General features: G+C 38.4%; 2 protein-coding genes and 1 long non-coding RNA gene across 3 annotated transcripts; 1 reads left to right on the forward strand and 2 right to left on the reverse strand.

Moving 5' to 3' along the window:
* Positions 1 to 234: 234 nt before the first annotated feature.
* LOC311094202 lies at positions 235 to 13,852 on the reverse strand. Its single transcript, XR_014608597.1, has 2 exons — positions 13,143 to 13,852; positions 235 to 603 (listed from the first exon to the last, which is right to left on the reverse strand). It is a non-coding gene; the product is annotated as an uncharacterized lncRNA (long non-coding RNA).
* Positions 10,185 to 12,899, forward strand: dlx6a (distal-less homeobox 6a). The gene is made up of 3 exons (XM_084131965.1): positions 10,185 to 11,364; positions 11,757 to 11,950; positions 12,242 to 12,899. Exons 1-3 carry the CDS (start codon positions 11,052 to 11,054, stop codon positions 12,479 to 12,481), a joined length of 747 nt encoding a protein of 248 aa, XP_083988091.1. The 5' UTR covers positions 10,185 to 11,051; the 3' UTR covers positions 12,482 to 12,899.
* Positions 13,853 to 15,962: 2,110 nt separating the features above from the next.
* dlx5a (distal-less homeobox 5a) lies at positions 15,963 to 18,340 on the reverse strand. The gene is made up of 3 exons (XM_084130006.1): positions 17,878 to 18,340; positions 17,278 to 17,462; positions 15,963 to 16,991 (listed from the first exon to the last, which is right to left on the reverse strand). The coding sequence occupies exons 1-3, from the start codon at positions 18,230 to 18,232 to the stop codon at positions 16,680 to 16,682; spliced, it is 852 nt and encodes a 283-aa protein (XP_083986132.1). The 5' UTR covers positions 18,233 to 18,340; the 3' UTR covers positions 15,963 to 16,679.
* Between the last annotated feature and the right edge of the window lie 290 nt (positions 18,341 to 18,630).

The raw sequence follows: 18,630 nt of genomic DNA on the forward strand, positions 1-18,630 counted from the left end.
ATATTTTGAAGAATGTTGGTAACCAGGCACGCATTGAATTGCATAGTATTTTTTCCTACTCTGGAATCGTAAACTGTCTGGATACCAACATTCTTCAAAATGTCTTCTTTTGTGTTCTGCAGAAGAAACTCATACAGGTTTGGAACAAGTAGTAGTTTCCTTTTTGGGTGAACTATCCCTTTAAACTTATTCACAAAGTCAGTGTTTCCATTCATACTTGAGGAAAAGACAGAATTCATATTTCATATTGTTTAATTTAGCAGTGAAAATACAAAACATTGAGCAGTGAGATGCTGTTGTCCACGCCGTTGAACTCCACCCCTCTTTGCTTCTCGTGCCGAGATGACAAGTCCATCACGTAATGCTCTGAAAGCTCTCCAACGCCAAGCTCTGCCCTGAACGACCCTCTCCTGACAGCGTCCTCATTACCTTTTAATTTATTCATGCATATTCCTCCTCGCTGGTAAGGCCGTCTTGTAACGCGAGGAAACGGTGAGCCGCTCCGTGCCTCGGATCACGCAATCCGCCCTTTATTTCGATTAACAAAACAACTTCTGATGCATGTAGACGGCAGGAACTCCTGGGTAGTCGGCGCTGAATTTCCTGCAATATGACAGAGAGAATATTGGCGCGTCAGTGGTACACCTCAGTGACTCTGGAAGATGCTATCATTATGTGTTGGCAATCGCGAGAGCTGAATTTTGTGGTGGAAAATGAGGGAGGCCATGTCAGCCTCACTAGCGTGTTGTGAGTGGCCTGAAATGCATCCGCTATGAGAGTCACATTCTGTTTACCGCAGCGGGGGGCAAACATGAGAGCACCGGCATCACAGGCACGACGGTGAAATGAACAAAATACATACATTATAAGTTCGCCGCTCTTCCTTCTGGAAATATAAAAGAAGCTGATTTCAATATAAATAGAACAGGGAGGATGTCTTTACATCCACTTTGATTGTCACTTTTCAAGCCGTAAAATACCCAGAGGCCTTTCCGTGGCCTCGCTTATATGTCAATGCTAATTTCCCCCCGTTGCCAGGAGTAACACATTGGGGAGCCTTGATTTTCTTCCTCTGGTCATCGAGCTTGCGTCTTTCTTCTCAGACAGCTTGCTCAGTGCTTGAAATATCTCTCAATGTTGGGCAATCAAAAATAGGAGAACATCTCAAATCAGGTTCTCTGCAGGCTTAGAATCAACAATGACGTACAGTATTCATTTTCTCTGATAAAAAGTATCCCGCTGTGTCTTTCTTGAGAGGTAATTTCCCCGTATTGTGCGCGTGAGCCCATTGTGACTACGGCAGAGATGCTTGTACAAATTCCCGCCGCAAGCAAATCAGTCTCGGGAGTTTTGATCGGAGTGACAACGGTCCGTTTAAGAACTCAGGAGGGCGTAATCTGAAAAGGGCTAATTCAATACAACTTGCCAGACAGCCACTTTCAAGTATCAAAAATTTCGAGATGTCAGCCGTCGTGGTTGAGAAGCGCAGATGCATACAGCTGTTTGGTAGTCTGTAAATGACCCCTCTCAGTCTCTATGCCCCACTCTCTGATTGACACATTGTGCTGGATAACTGCCGGTGCTGCATGGCAAGCGGGCTGTCCAGCATGTGGTTACCTCCTCAGCTGCACTCACCTATTCAAGGGTTACTGCAGGTCAGGATTTCAATGCCTCAGTTTCACACCTTCTCATGTGTCCTTTCGCTTGCAATCTCTGTTTCATAGGGATAGGGGTCCGAAAGCATTGCTTTTAGAGTATCTGTACTCGAGTGAGCACTGGTTTTACTTTTCTGACGATTTACTACGAGTACTGCAAATATCATTGTTTTGGATGGGAAAGTTGGGGATTTGTGAGTGCAGCTGCACAATGCAAATGGGTGTAATTATATGTTTTAAATGATAGAGATAGCAGAGCTGATGAGAAAAACAGTGGGGGTCCAAATGACTGAGAACACCAGGGGAAATTTCTTCTTTAATACAACATTTGTAATTGAATATTATATTGTCGGCATGAAGGAAATTTGAACTTTTGGGTTACACTTTATTTTAAGGTGTCCTTGCTACAGTGTAATTAATGAGTAACATTAATTAATTAACTACATGTACTTACTATAGGGTTAGGGTTAGGATTTGGTTGAATGTTAGTTGGATGTAATTATGCTAAATTTATAGTTACTCCTATTGTAAATGTAACGTGTAACAAGGATACTGCAAAAATAAAGTGTTACCACCTTTTGTATAACGGAGCGATTATTGAACTAGAAATCTCAAATATTTCCCCAATTTTTACTTTTTAAAACCAAAAATTTGACAATTTATATAATGGTGTGATTAGAAACTAGAAATCGAAAATATTTTTCCATTTTTACCTCGTAACTTTAAAAAAAATACCTTTTGGCATGATTAGTGAACTATCTTAGAAAACTTTAAATCTTAAAGTGGGAAATATCAAGCTTTTGATGTCTTTGTGGTGTTTTAAATATGCTTTAAGACAAACCATGTGCAAATTCACAAGTCAACACCATTGCTGAGTATTTTTTCTTTAAAACTGCAGTGAACCAAAGACAGTCTCAAAAACACGGTTTGAAATCGCTGGTGTTTCTGACGTCACAAACTACCTTGTAACCAATCAGGTCAATGTGCATGGTCAACAAGTGGATCTCTAAGCTGCTGTGAGTGAGTGGAGGCGGGGCTAATTTGCATATTAATAGAACCTAAATGAAAGTTTTTTTTCCCCAAGGAAAAAACTTTTAAATATGTAATTTTGGTGATCAAAGATGAGTTTTAAAGGATAAAATTATTGACTACAGGGGGACTATATTATATATACTAATATTTATCCATTTTACCTCACAAAATTTTTTTTGTTTAAATCCTTAACTGCTTATTTTCAGATAAAGTCAAAACATATTTTTATTTTTTTATTTTTTTATTTGGTTTCAGGCTTAAGGAACCCACTTTGTAATTTGTATGTGATGTTTGTATGAAGTTTTTATTGCAAAAAAACTTTTGTTGAATATAATTTAAAGTAGTATCGCTCAGCTTTCATTGACCTTTTTATTGTTCATGACATAAATGTGATCAAATATACCCAATTATCCAAACGTGTTATAAAAGCACTAAAATGTCAGGATTTTTTTTTCTAATTTGTCCATTTTTAACGTCCAGCTTATTGAATGCAAGAACGTAAATAAGGTGACTGAGCAGAGAGGGCAGAGCGAGCGAGGAAAGACCAAAATGACAGGGAGTTTAGCACTGAATCCTTTTAGTAGACCACTGACACATGAATGAGGGGAGAGTGAGAGAAAGAGAGAAAAAAGTAGACAGCCAATTTGGGAGTAATGCAACTAAAAACAGACAAGTGTAATTTCATCCATCTGGACAGATGTGTAAAAGCGCTCCTCAGAACATTCCCCATGATTCCCCCTGATTGATCTTCCCCCGGACTGAAACACCTATTATTAGCCACGAGCCTAATAGCACCAGGATGGCTTGCTGCTCTCCCAGAGGCCAATTCTCTGGTCATATCTCACTCACTGCAGCTGTAGGAGGAGAGGAGAGGAGAGGAGAGGAGAGGAGAGGAGAGGAGAGGAGAGGAGAGGAGAGGAGAGGAGAGGAGAGGAGGATGAGGATGAGGATGAGGTCCTTCATATTCAGTCAATAGAATTCTAAAGCGGACGTGTCAAACAAAACAATAACATTGTTTCATCCAGGTTTCCATTGTTATTTAGGAAGAGCGTTTGCACACCCACCTGATTACGCAGTGAGGAGATGCTGCTGAAACAAAACCAAAAGAGTGGCTTGCGTACAATGCAATCATTGTTATCAAATCCTCAGTTATTTTAAATATATCATAGTTTAAAGCTTAGTTTTTATTACTCTGAAAGAAATGTTTACTGAAGGCCAGCTGTGACGCATCAAACGATGCTGGTTTTGCTTGAATAGTCAAGGGTTTTGGACTCCACAAACGCTCGCCTTCTTCCTACGCTGGTCTGCTGGCTTTTGGAAAAGAAGGAAAGCGGATGAGGCGAGCATGAGAGCTTAAGATTGACAGCTCACCATCCCTGCCATGCCATTCAAACCGCCCCACATGTCCAAGTCTGGTGTGATCAGATCCATTTTGATCCGGATCCAAACACGAACAACGTTCCCACTGTCCTTCATCTTCGCTGCTCTATGGAGATGATTTTCAGCACTATAAAAACATACCTGCATCTGTTATTTCAATGCCAGCTCTCTGTGCGGAAAGCTTCTTTACTTTTGCCTCTCATATGTTTTGTACGATCATCCTGTAGATTTATTTTCAGCATTCTTTTGAACACCCTCTCCTTGCATTGATTGAATGAGCTCTATGGTTTAATGCATTTCCAAGAGCAGTTATCACTGTGATTGCTGGCGTGTGTTTTGATAAAATGGGAAAAGCCTAAAACCCTTCAACTGAAATGGTTGTTAAAGTTTATGAAAATAAATGCTGAAGGGGATTTGTTTTGCACCGCATTAACAAGCTTGTTATGAACTTAACCACATTTGTTCAAATGATCTTATGAATAAATTCAGATTGAATTTACACACTATTATTTATTTTTGTTTTATTCTGCTTGTGTTTTTACACTTCTGTGGTTAATGTTGCTGCACAAAAGGCCAAGAGATAGTTTACTGGTATGCTTATGAAAAAATCTGAAAGGCCTTCTCATTTATTAGATAAGATTTGTTTGTTTATTCTAAAAAAAAAACTTTTTTTCAATCTACACCAAAATAATTGATCACCTTTAGTGCCTTCAAAGCATTAAATCTGAAATAAATGGAAGAGATGTTGTGTCTTCCATTAACCTTACAGCCATTAATTCATCATTACTATGCAAAAACCTAGACCAATCCTGAGACTAATGTTTTTATACACTTGAATATGCTTAATAGAATGTCTGATAGAATACATAAATCCTCACTTATGACTTGCTATTTCATACTTGGAGTTTAATTCTCTGCAAATATTTCATTAATCTTCCACCTTTACTAATATGGCTAAATTAAACAGCTTGTGTTTTTAAGCATTCATTTTTGGCGACCAGTCATTCATGGCTTCACAGCTTCATTGGTGTAACTCTGCAGTCTTCATATCTCCCGCAGAACCTTTTGTGAGTGAGTTTCAAATGTTCTTCATCAGCTAGAATGTGGAAGTTTGTAGTTTCAGGCAGTCTTTGTATTTTTGCTCTATTTAGCCCTGAACAGGAGCTTGAGAAAGGCACGCAGCTCCTGCAGACTGGTTTTCATGTGAACCATGGCAAGAGAATGAATGTGGCACAAGGCGGTTCTCCAGGTGTGACTTTTTTTCTCTGCTGTTTTTACGCCTCATCAAACTCACTGTTCTTGAGTTTCAGGCGAACAATTATTGTCCGTGCTTCATTGTTTGTGCCACTTCCTCACCTGACCTCAGGAAATTCAGATCAGGGAAACTACTTAAATCACACGCAACTAAATACCAGCACAAAACTCCATGAGCTACAGCATTATTTTAATAAATATCGACTTGTAATTAATATTACCTTTTAGAATATTATTTTTGGTTATTGTTTTCACTGCAATTCTCAGCTGTATTTCCAAAAAGAAAAATCTAAATATCAGCACACAATTAAGTAAATACAATTGCAATGTTGTGTTGTATGGATACATGATTAACACACAAAGAAACGGTAACCATGGTCCCTCCAATCAGATTAGGTGGACCAGCTTCAATCAAAGATCAAAATCTATCAGAGCCAGCTAATAGCAATGATTATAAATAATGACTATGGGTGGATAAATAGCTCAGGCAAATGTACTGCAGGACATGAGCCATGTTCAGACAAAGCGGACAGGCATTCTAGGTAATGCACATGTAACTGCATGGGTAAAATGTTTTACTTTAATACAAGCACACATCGTCGGGGTAAACCACCTGCACATGCAAAGATTCATATGCAAAATACTATCCTTCCAAGCCTACAGGACCTCCGTTTCACCTAAATATTAATATAGCCATTGATTTCACCCGCTTTTAGAGATCAAAGAGAAATCAGTGGATGTGAATAAACAAAGTGTATGATGTTCTTATAAATGATTTTCTTACGCAATTCTATAGCGTTGATTTATAACGCTTAGCTATATTTTGGAATTATTTTGTAAATGCAATGGCATAAATTGTTAACGACAGCTTTTGCATTTCGATATTAGTATAATAAACCAACACAGCCTATAGGCCAAACATGTTTTTTTTATTTATTTTTTTATTAGTAGGCTATTCTCACCATTATCATTTCGTTGTTTATCGTAGTTATCAGTTTAACATTTACAGGCTACTGTCACGCGTGAAAATGACTGATCTCCTGCTGTTCATATTTACGAGTTTCCCCGTTTCGGGGAGCACTGACAACTTGTGCTGTTGATTATCAAAATTATGATTATATGTTTTTCTTGTAGCTAGTCTTGTAAACTTGGCTTTTTTTTTTCACCTGTGAAATATCTGGACAAGGAGTGTTGGTTATTCAGGCATCTTTTCCGCGCGGTTGTTTACCGAATGTTGTGGTCGGCCACTGCACATCCAAATAACAATAAAGCATATGTCTGTCATGACACGTAAACCCACAATTCGTTGGGTGTGTTTTCAAACTGTCATAACAAGTAATATTCTGACAAACCCCTCCCCGAGACTTTGTGGATTACACGTTAAGAAATATGATCAATACGAGGCGAATGACAAGCCACTTGTCACAATGATTAATCTTGTATGTAGTGCGATTTTATTTTATTATTTTGTACGAATTTAATGAATGTGCAGATATTTCAATTGACCTTCAAAATGTATTGAGTGATATTGTAAACAGTAATATGTGAACAAATGTTGCAGTGATATGCAAACAGGAACAAATTGCACTTTGCTTTACATTTAGAATCTATTGAAAATGTGTAATTATCTCTGGTGCACATCAGGAGCGTATTATTTTGAATTCAGTTTTGAATTCAAAGCCTCAGAAAAGCAGCTAACGAAATTTTACAAAATGAAAGGGTGCTTGGCGCAAGGAAATAAAGTGTATCTTTGTTTGCCCCTCTTTGTTTACCGCGGGATTTTTTTTTCTTCTTTTTTTTTTCATTTTACTAATTCATTTCAATGGCTTTCAAACTGGAAAATGGAAATGTTGCTCTTGCCCTCTATTTCAGCAGCCGCGTCCTGGCAACAGAGCAATTTTCTATCATCAGGGATAAACGGCATCGAACAGTACATTCGGATAAAAAAGCCTGTGATTGCTGGCCTTCCTGTCTGTCATCTCTCTAGAAAATCCTCTCCCCAAGACCTGAGCCGTGTGCTGTCAGAGCTAATAATGTCTTCTATTAAGTCGAAAAAGAACCCTGAAAAATCCCACTGTTCTCAATTGTACAACATTCTCAAAAGATAAAAGATTTTTCAGCAGAGCCACGTTCATTTATGAACTGAAAATTAATGTTCATAAGAGGCAACCTCTGTGTTGGCTGCAATTTTGCATTGAACATTGAAGTATCCTTTCAGGTCTGTGTACTACACAGCCTTATGTTCTTATTTCCTAGAGATAAACAAACTTCTTTGTGCATTTGACGTTTCATCCCAATATACAAAAGAGACACGCTATATGACATTATAGGCCTCTCATTTTAATTTGCTCATGCTATAAAAAAGGGACAATTATGCTCTTTAAGCATGGTCACCAAACCGTGACCACTGTTAGTGTGAAGTTAGGCTACATTCATCAACCCACAGGTGGAGCTTTTAGCAAGAATGAGTAGTAGCTAATCTATATTAGCCTAACAGCTCAAAAACACAGCAAGTCTTAAGTGGGTCTATATTTCGATAGGCTCTTGCTTTGTGGTCAGTTTTTATACCATCATATAAAATTTTAAACATTAATAATGAGCAAGTGACTATTTTTTAATATTGTAAATATTTGACCTATAGTCTATGTTTGAATCGAATTAATGCATATTTAATATGAAACCGATACCTCCACCTCCACTATATTTTCAGTAAGGGTCTCTGTCTTTTTTGTTTTTAGCCTTACTAACTTTATTTATGTTTAGTTACATATTTAGTGAAACAGTCCTGGAATAAAATGCGTGCTTAAATATGTGACCTAAATGGCAGGGAGGGGTCTGATATTTGTTCTCCTGATTTCTATTGTAGTGATCTCGCGCAGAATACCGACAGCTGCGCGTGCTATCATCTGCGTTCGCTTTGCCTTGCCACTTCCTCTGCTCAACAGTCACGGAGATCCGTCGACGCCTGCGTGTGTCTGTGTGTGTGTGTGTCTGTTCGGCAGAGAGAGCACGATCAGCCGCCTCTGCTGGACTGGAAACGCTCTACAATCCGAGCCGGTCAACATGTCTGTTCGGACCAGTGACAAGAAGGTCGTGCGCTCTTCGGAATGAAGGCGAATCCATTTCAAAGTAGTTTTGTTAAAGCTCAGATAGGGCTGCATGGATGCACTCGAGCGCAGGCATGTCCACACAGACCCCTCTCTTTCTTTTTCTTTTTGACAGATTTGTAATGTTGCATATGGGTTTACATGCATGCTTTGCTTTAATATTCTCAGTAATAAAAATACAAATATATATATATATATATATATATATATATATATATATATATATATATATATATATATATATATATATATTTAAAAATATAACACAATTAACACATTTTTATTTAAAGAAACTTAAATAAAGATTTTTTTTGTTGTTGTGAGTGATCGCTACTAATCAGTTTGGTTTTAGTGAAAGTAGACTCCATTATAATACAAATGTATATTATTTTGTCTAACAAAATAGGTCATTTATTTTTTAAGCGTCAATTTTAACTATCAAAACGGTGCCTAAAAGGCACTCATACTTTGCATTTTTCTATTCCTGCGCAATTTTTCATTTTAGCTATTGGGATACAATTTATGTAGAAACACAACACCATTTACGATCATTCAACAGCTTGTAAATTGAGGAGTTTTAATTGAAATACGCGTCTTGTGGTCAAGATACGCTGAAACAAATCCACTGGCCTGTTGTAGAATTTTGTCAACTTGTATCAAATGATTTTTATCAGTCCCTGGAAATATTATGTCCTTAACTGTCAAATATAAAGTGTCAACGCAGGTTTTATAAAAGGAAGTCATTTTAAAGGTCCCAAACCATGAATTCTCGATTAATTAAGCACTTACAATGCCAGCAAGAAAGCATAACTGGAAGATGTTTGTATCATGCCATGGCTGCGTATCTGGTTTCAAACATTTTCAAACTGATCATGCAGCAGCAAAAAACAATCAAATTCCTGATCACTAATATTAACTCATTTGACAATTGCATTTAAGCAAATTATGACACAGCTTTTTATAAAATTCAAAAGAAACAAAAACATTCACACATTGAGGAAATTGTTCAAACAAATTCTCCAGGTTTCCTCTTACCTGCATGCACAATTCATTTGAACTCGAAATGTTTGATATCTTATAAGAAGAAATCCACAAGCGTTCAGAGCGACCAGATGCCTTTCTGTCTCTCCCAAGTTCAGTCCACCATGGAAAATGGTTATCTACGCCGCTTGTGCACTCTTAAATCCGGCAAAGTAAATAACATCCCTGGTAATAATAGCAAGGTACGCAGTTCTTGTTACAGAAAGGGAGAAAATTGAAACTAAAAGCTGCATTTAGGGCTACCATTTTTGATAAGAGGATAATTGAGGCGACACTGGTGTATAATTAGCGGATAATTTATGCTATATCCACTTTTAATCCACCTCCCAAAATAAACAAGGTCCATAATCATTACAGACGAATTGTTCTTAATTTTATAGCTCCAGTCTGAATACAGTGTAACGGATAATCAAAGAGGATTTGGATATAACTGATTGCGACCGTAATTGCTTTTTCATTACCATTTAAAATAAATGTATGCCATATCATGAGGAAACTCGTTGTCTATAAAATAAAAATTGAGTGAAATGAGAATGAAGAAAGCCTTGCAGTTGTAGGGTATATTTACATCGTGGTTTATAATGCGATCGCGATTTGCCAAACCACAAACTGCACTCGTAATTTGCATATATTTTCAACTGTGACTGGCTCGTGATTATACGAGGAAAGGCTGTCACTAACCCGGGCCTTTCAGTGACTGTGGCTTAATTAAACCAGACCATATCTGGCGTGTTTATAGTTCACGTGAATCCTCTCTGAAGAGGCTTACAACTATTGCTTTTATAGACTATTCTTTTGACACCGCATATTTTCACTTAATATGCATGGCTTATATTTTTTATGCCATTGGCTACTGTAAATCTCATTAATTATTTATGTATTGTTCTGTGTTTGTGTTTAGCCTATATTATTATTTTACTGTTGTGGTTTCTGCTGTTTTGTAAATGCATTGAGACATCAACGTCCATATAAAATGACGTTTTAGTCGTACATATGGCAATATATTCGCTATATCCTATAAAACGATTCGATGTGTATGGTGTTCTTGCGGTTTGTAGGCTAAGCGATATTTGGCACCTCGAGCTGTGGTTACGAACCACGCGATTAATTACTTCGATAGTAGCGCGCGACATTGTCTCTGGAGTCGTATCTGAGTGGGAATTTTGTGAATATCAGAGGGATATCCCAGCATTATTATTCTCCACATGGTTATGGCTACGGTGGGAGCTGTTAAGGTAGGTTAACTCACTGTGAAGTCTCAGCTAAAGCAGAGAACTGATGACGTTAGGTTGAATGACCAATCGGAAGGCGCTGCCCTTTGGAGACAAACCATTTTACTTGTAGTGGCTGCATCAAGTCTGGAAGCAAGGACTCAAATTTAACAGAATCCACCTTAAAATCTCTGCCTTTACTCAAGCCCACCTTCCACCATACCGCGTGAGAATTACAGGACAAAAAAGGATAAATTGTGGAGGTAATAACGCAATATCCCCTAACCAAGGAGAGAAAGAAACGAACACAACGAAAGGACTCATTTGGACTTCAGAGATAGGGGGTAAGTGCTCTTAAAGCAGAAAATTTGATGATGACCATGACTACGATGGCTGACGGTCTGGAGGCTCAAGACTCGTCAAAATCTGCTTTCATGGAGTTTGGACAGCAATCGCACTCACAACAGAGCTCCCCGTCAATGGCCGCCAGCCATTATCCGCTCCACTGTCTCCATTCCGGGTCTCATCATCATCATCATCATCAGCACGACAGCTCTCCGTACTCCGGCTCAAACTCTTATAACAGGTCGCTACCTTACTCCTATGTAAGCCATCCCCACCACAGTCCGTACCTGCCGTCCTACAGTAACGCCAGCGGAGCACAGACCAGGTTAGACGCCACAGGTAAGCGTATTTACATGCGTAAAGATCCAGCTCTGTTTTCATTGTTGAACTATACGAGGAAAGCCGTATGTCGATAAAATATTACATTCACAGTTCTCCGTTCCGCTTTGTTCTAGCCCAGTTTTGTCCGTCGTATGTCAGCAATAACGGTGTTCTCAAAATGATTTATTGCGCTCCGCCAGTGATTCTACCCACCATTACAAATTATAATTAGCATCTAATTGTCTCAGTCTTGACATGTCACTTCATGCTATTTCCTAAATATGACAAAGTAATTATGCTATATAATGCTTGAACGTTACAAATATGTGTTTGTCCAAAAAAATATCACATTTAAAATTCTTATAAATGTTTATGTGCGGGAATCATTCCACAATATTCACCCTTTTCAGAACAGCAGAAAACAACAGTGATTGAAAATGGAGAAATACGTTTCAACGGAAAAGGCAAAAAGATCAGAAAACCAAGGACGATTTATTCCAGTTTGCAGCTCCAGGCATTAAATCACCGGTTCCAGCAGACTCAATACCTGGCGTTACCAGAGCGCGCGGAACTGGCTGCCTCTCTCGGGCTCACACAGACACAGGTGAGATGTGGACTCATTTACAATTAATAGTGAATTGTGCTTTTCATTTTAGTTGGGTATTAGGCTAGCCTATATCTCAGGTGGTATGTGGACTCAATTTAATTTAATAGTGATTTATGCTTTTCATTTTGGTTGAGTATTATAACTGATTTTTGTAATTTAATAAAGGTGGACCTAGCCTATATGTTTAGGAAGATGATGACAAAAAAAAAAATCATGTTAACTAAATTAGACACCTACTTAACTTTAAATAGGACATAACCCATTTTTTATATTTGTCTTTCTTTTCAGGTAAAGATATGGTTTCAAAACAAAAGGTCCAAGTTCAAGAAGCTGTTGAAACAAGGCGGTAACCCTCACGAGATTGACCCTTTGCCCGGCTCTATCGCCCTGTCCCCGCGCTCTCCAGCCATTCCTCCCATCTGGGACGTCTCAGCCTCCTCTAAAGGAGTAAACATGTCTGCTAACAGCTACATGCCCGGTTACTCACACTGGTACTCTTCGCCTCATCAGGACGCCATGCAGAGATAGGCAACTAGCCTTGTTTTAGGCCAGAGGCCTTGACGTTGACTTCTTGTCTTCGCCCAGTTCACGGTTTAACATCCCTAATAGAGACCTATTCTAGTCTATTAAGGGGACGATTTCTTTTGAAGGATGAAGACATGCGGTGTGGCGAAGCTCGACAATGGAACTAAATGTCAGTAGCAAATTAAACGGATTGATTAAAAATCTGTTCTCACGTTTGGCTGTAATCAAACACAATCATCACCAACAGGAAGCGAAACGTTTTGTCACGCGCTTGAGTCGCATTTGAAAACGAACTCAATCCTCCTGCGTTTATGTTTTTGATCATGCAAACGAAAGCAACTTGATTGTAAATATATTGTCCGATTTTAGTTGTTAAAAACTTTTTATGTTTTGTCATAAATGGAGTAAACCATGACTTCAAGTAACGTGTCGTGCCTTTTTTCCCCCCATTTTTTAGGAGATATTATGAAAGACTGGCTTTTAAAAAATCAATTATGAAATTGATTATTGAAATAATCTGAATTTGAAAACATTTCTCTATAAAAAAAAATATATAAAAAAAAGACATATAAACAACTTACAGAGTAATTTGAAAACAATCACCTCCACATTAAGGCATTTTTCTAATGCTGGAAAGATATGAAGGAATAACAAAATGGCTTACCCGAGATGGTGGTTTCTCAAAGTGTTTTTCCTACAGAATAGAGCTGCATCTTGTCCATCTTGTCATTCTCTAGCTCAATTATTAAGGTATTGACAAAATGTTTTCCCCCTTTCTCTCTGCCTTGATCTGCGAGACGCTGAATGCCTTTCGCCACAGGATCGATCCTGAACAAAGCATCCAGCTGCAGTCTCGTTCAATATGAAGGAGATATTTGGGACAATTTATGGGTTTTATCCAAGAGAGGGGTTTTTTTTCCATTCTCATAAATGCAGACATAATTAGGGTAATTTTTGATGTAGCCCGCTGATTACAGCGTTTTTACCGTCAAAGATAATTACCTGTAATTTTCTACCACTTTTAATACTAAAAGGCATCTTTATTTGGATTTGAAGTGGCAAAGACGAAACAAAAGATGAAATTATTCGGTTATTCATGTACAAATTGCTGAGGAGAGTGAACACTTGGGATATTATCTAAAATTACAATGTTGAATAGGGAGACGAGAAGCCCCTGCAGCTGTCAAATCGTGGATGCCCCAGCCGAAGAGAATGGGGCTTGATTTTCTAAAAAGGTTTCCTCATCAACGGATTGGGATGGTTCATTTAAATGTTTGCTCTGACTATAAGAACATAAGGTATATCTTGAAATAGGAACCGTCAGAAACACATTTGTCATTGGTTTTTTAGTAATCTGCTCACAGTAAGGTCTTCAAAAAATATAGCTAACATTTGCAACTCTATTCAATTCAATTCACATTAATTTGTATAGCGCTTTTGACAATACATATCGTTTTAAAGCAGCTTTACAGAAAATGCATGTGTACATTACAATTTAGAGTGATCTGTTATCAGAGGACTATGTCCAATGTATTTCAGAAATGTAGACTACATACAAATCACGCAGTTAGCTAACAATGTAGGCTATTAAATTGAAGGCAGAAACAATGAGCTCATTGAAGTAGGCTAAATAATTAGGGTCAAGTTGTCAATAATTTTACAATAGAAATTGTCAACAATTTTTACAATAGGCCTAGAAATTTTGCATTGGTGCATGTTGATTCAGAGTTTGCCTCAACTCTAAAATTCTACAGCTAAATAATCTTTGGAGGAATCATAAATTATTCCGCATAATATTAAAAATAAAATGTGTTTGTGAGGGTTAAGGCACCTACACATAGACCCCCTGAGAGACTGTGACAGACACGATCTTGTAGCTCCGGATCCCGACATCCTCAAGACTAAATGAGAATTAACCAAATAGGCTACCAAGAAGCTAATAATCCCGAGTGTGTGCGCAAATGAAAATAAGAGAGAGATAAAACACCAATACAAATTATGACCGGTTTACTATAGATCCCAGCGTTCGTATGTCACACGTTTTCCTGTAAAATAGCCTGCCTTCCCCAACAAGCCGATCTGCAGTTCATAACAACACCCACCCATCAGCGGCACACAGATTAGCCAACAACAAAACAACATGCTAGGCTAATGGAACAACACTTACCTTCGGTAGCTAAGTTTATTGTCTTGCATAGACCAAAATCTCTAGTTTCAATGTTTCAATAAAGATATCGTTGTGAAAGCGGACGGTCCTGTGTACTGCTTGTGTTGAGTAAGCAAATCCAGGTGTGGAAGTGTTTGCACACCCCGACACCTCTTATATATTGCCTGCAAAATTAGCCGTTATTACTGTCACTATTTAGAGATGGTGAGCTAGGGAAAAAAACGTCTGCAATCAAGAACCAGGCGCATCTTTGCAAATTATAGATAATTGTAAATGTCCAGATTATGATAATGGAGCTAATCCTGGTGGAAGTATAATTATTGTTGAGTGTTACAGTTGAGGGTGTCCAGTAAAGCTAACTGTCATTATTTATACACGGTTTGCAGTGAATTCGTTGAGTGGAAAATGTTGAGTTGGAATTTAACAAGCCTCTCGATATAATGGCATGGAATGTAGCGTGTTTGTGTACGTGAAATAGAAAGCGAGGCAAAGTTAGAGTTGATATGGCGTGTGTGTTTGGAGCGTGAAGCGTGCGTATAGGCTACGCGAGCGAGTGTGTGTGTGGGGGTGTGGGGGTATACAAAATGCATATGAATACGTTCTACAATTTTCTCATGTCAGATTTCTATTGGGTAGATATTTGTCACTTTGATTTGTTGTTTAGGCAAAAAAGCACAGTATGCCTAATTAAACAAAGTTATGTTAACCAAAATTTCAGTGTTCAAAACATGGCAAATACCAATCCTTAAATTTGTAATTAAAAAAAATTAATAATAATAAGATATTTAAACCAACAGTTGGGTTTGTCCATATTTGACCCAACAATGAAACAACTCAGTAGTAGCTATTTTATGTGTGTGGAAACATCAGTCTCAAGTCATATTTTTAAAGGACGAACCGTGATGTTTATTTTGAACATTGAAGCGATCATCGAAGAAAATATTTTCCTAATAGCCATGAAACTGCGCTGGGACGATTTTTTTCTATTTAGGTTTTAGGCCTACAATAATATCATAGTCAACAAAAAAATCTCCACCATGCCCTGGTGGCCTTTTTCATGATTTATCCGTGGCAGTCAGCTGTAGAAATGTTAGCACTGGTTTTAATGAGATGTTCAGCATTTTTCCAGGAGGAGGATCTGTCAGGGCTGGGTTGTGGTCGCTGGAGCCGGTTTGCCCCCACAGGCATGCGGACTGCCTCAGATCTCCGCGCCGTTCCTTCGCCTCCTCACTACAATTCAAAGGTACTAATTGTAAGGAACACAAAGACAGCAAGGCAGGGCAGAACTGTTTGCCAGACCAACAACCAATTTTTTTTCGTTCGTCATGGGTGGGTTTAATCAAGATGTAGATCAAATATTCAGTCCTACTAACGTAAAAAAAACAAAAACAATCTAAAACTTGTTTGGAATAATAATAATAATAATGAATATTAATTTAATTGTATCAGGCTAGCTGAGGACCAAGACCGAAGCAAAACCTTTTTTCTTTTCTTTTTAATTAGACTGTATAGAAATGTTTCCATTTATTCGCCATTAAACAGTGACTCAGCCCAGAACACATGATCCCAAAATGTTAAAACAATATCATGGTTTTCTCTATAATTTCCACTCGAAATTTATTTTCAGGCTTGCAAAGTTAAAGTCCCTTTACCAATCACAGAAAAGTAACATCCCAAGACGGGCTCTAAAGCAAAGTGCTCGGTGCGTTGATCTGTTTTGATTTACCTTAAAGAAGACAAAATGTTTGATAATTAAAGAAAAACACACATTTATTTGGGGTTGTCCTTAATGATTTGGCACATCGTCGGATGTACGCGTTGAGGTCAAAATTCAAGGCACCATTCAGAGTGTTTGGGTCCATTGTCCATTTAAAACATTTAATATTCTTCCAAATGCAATAAATTACATGCACACAATTTACACATTATACACGTTCTTCTAGGACTGCCATATCGGTACATTGCATATTCCTCAAAAAAAAAAAAAAAAAAAATTAACACCAGTCCAATATACAACAAAATAATAAACAAATTTCAGTACAACGTTCCTGCTCCGAGTGCCAACGAGTGCTGTAACGTGCCAGGAGCCTGAAGGTGAGAATTCATCGCCCCGGCGGCGGAATACCAAGATGCGCTGGCGCTTTCCAGAAACGTGGATGCCGCTGTGTTAATATTCTGCGGCTGATGGTGAGGTCTCTGAGGACCCTGTGAGTCCCAGACCGCGGGAGACTGCGGGGAGTTACACGCCATCGGGTCGCTGGAGCTGGGACTGTGTTCTGGAGGCAGCTCGCCATTTTTCATGATCTTCTTTAGTTTTGATCTTTTGTTCTGGAACCAAATTTTCACCTGAGGAAACAAAAACAAAAACGTATTTTTGAGTTTCTGGGGACAAATAAATAAAGCACATGTTTCTGCCAAACCTCTAGGCCTACATCATAATAATATATATATTTTTGTTATATCGATAACAATTTTTACAACCTATGAAAAAAATGTAGGCTAATGTTACATGCGCTTGGTTTTCATATATAAAATAATATAAATAGGCTATATAAAAAAGGCCTACCAATTTGAGAATTACATAAAAAGACATTGCAATAAATAAATAAAATATATATATATATTGTCGAACCTGTGTTTGCGTGAGTCCCAGCGACGCCGCGAGCTCGGCTCTCTCTGGGAGCGCGAGGTATTGCGTGTTCTGAAACCTTCTCTGAAGAGCAGCGAGCTGAAAACTGGAGTAGATGGTGCGGGGCTTCCGGACTTTCTTGGGTTTTCCATTGACCATCCTCACTTCGGGCTCGGCTGTTTCTTTTTCTGACGGGTGAACAGAAATTAGATAAATGCACGGGGACAGAAACGCACTCTCTTGATTGTTGGTAATTATTGCCATGATTTATGTCAAGTGTCGTAGTGCTTTAAAATTGCTACTCGCATAAAGTCAAACAGAATAATTTGTCAGAAAATCTTTACGCATTTTACGCGCTCTTATTTTCTATGTAATCTATTTTCATATTGCATGCAGGTTTCCCCCACCATATTGAACACATAGCATTAAAGAAACTTAAATGCAATCATGTTTCGTCCAACTTGGTTACAAAATTGAGACCTTATAAAAAGAAACAACTCTACTATCATAATGCTCAATAATAATGGCCAACTGTGATTACAAAGTATTATAACAACAATAATAGTAGGCTATGCTTAAATATAATATAGTAAGCTAACTGACCTTGCGGGCTCGGTTGTGACTGCACCCTATTATATGTTCCTGCATATTGGTGATATGCTGTGGAGTATGAGCCGTAATCAGGGTAGGATTTTGCAGGGTAATTTCCAGAAGATCCATTGACTCCATGGTATTGGTACTGATAGGCATTAAGAGGTTTCCCATAAGTGCCCGAGTTCGGTGAACAATAGCCATGATGAACTCCTCCAGCAGGGCTGTAATAGCCAGAATCCGTGGCTGTCGACTCCGGTAGAGTTGGAGATTCCTGAGATGGATGATGCATCGTGGAGAGCTGAAAAGCGTTTTGGAAATCTGCAGGTTTAATACTCGGAATCCTTCTGTCGAATACTCCAGTCATAGTTCGGATAAGACAACGTAAAAAGGCAGTCTAACTCTATAGGGGTCCACAGAGTCTACACTAACATTGTGTGTGCAAGCGTCAGGCGTCTCTCTTGAAGACTGCTTTAAGCCCCGCAGCAAAGACTTGGTTAAATCCTAAATTGCGCTGTTACGCACTGCAGGGAGGATCTAGTGCCATTGGCCAAGGAGCATAGCAGACGGCAGTTACTCCCTAACCCGTTCAACCAGTTTCAGAAGAACAAAAAAAACTTAATAGAGGTATTTATGGTATGTTTACAGACAAATGGAAAGGGAAATTGATTATTATTTGATAGGCTAAGTCGCTCACCGTGCAGAAATAAGACGGCCGTTAATGTCCACAATAAATGTCTGATCCCTTAAATTTGTTTGGAACAC

This window comes from Abramis brama (assembly GCF_963993115.1).
Source record: "Abramis brama genome assembly, chromosome: 12".
Lineage (NCBI taxonomy): Eukaryota > Metazoa > Chordata > Actinopteri > Cypriniformes > Leuciscidae > Abramis > Abramis brama.

Coding starts and splice junctions, on each gene's coding strand:
- dlx6a (XM_084131965.1), top strand. CDS start 11,052: ATGATGACCATGACTACGATGGCTGACGGTCTGGAGGCTCAAGACTCG. Junction 11,365..11,756: donor GACCAGGTTAGACGCCACAG/GTAAGCGTATTT, acceptor CACCCTTTTCAG/AACAGCAGAAAACAACAGTG. Junction 11,951..12,241: donor TCGGGCTCACACAGACACAG/GTGAGATGTGGA, acceptor CTTTCTTTTCAG/GTAAAGATATGGTTTCAAAA.
- dlx5a (XM_084130006.1), bottom strand. CDS start 18,232: ATGACTGGAGTATTCGACAGAAGGATTCCGAGTATTAAACCTGCAGAT. Junction 17,463..17,877: donor GTCACAACCGAGCCCGCAAG/GTCAGTTAGCTT, acceptor TTCACCCGTCAG/AAAAAGAAACAGCCGAGCCC. Junction 16,992..17,277: donor TGGGACTCACGCAAACACAG/GTTCGACAATAT, acceptor TTGTTTCCTCAG/GTGAAAATTTGGTTCCAGAA.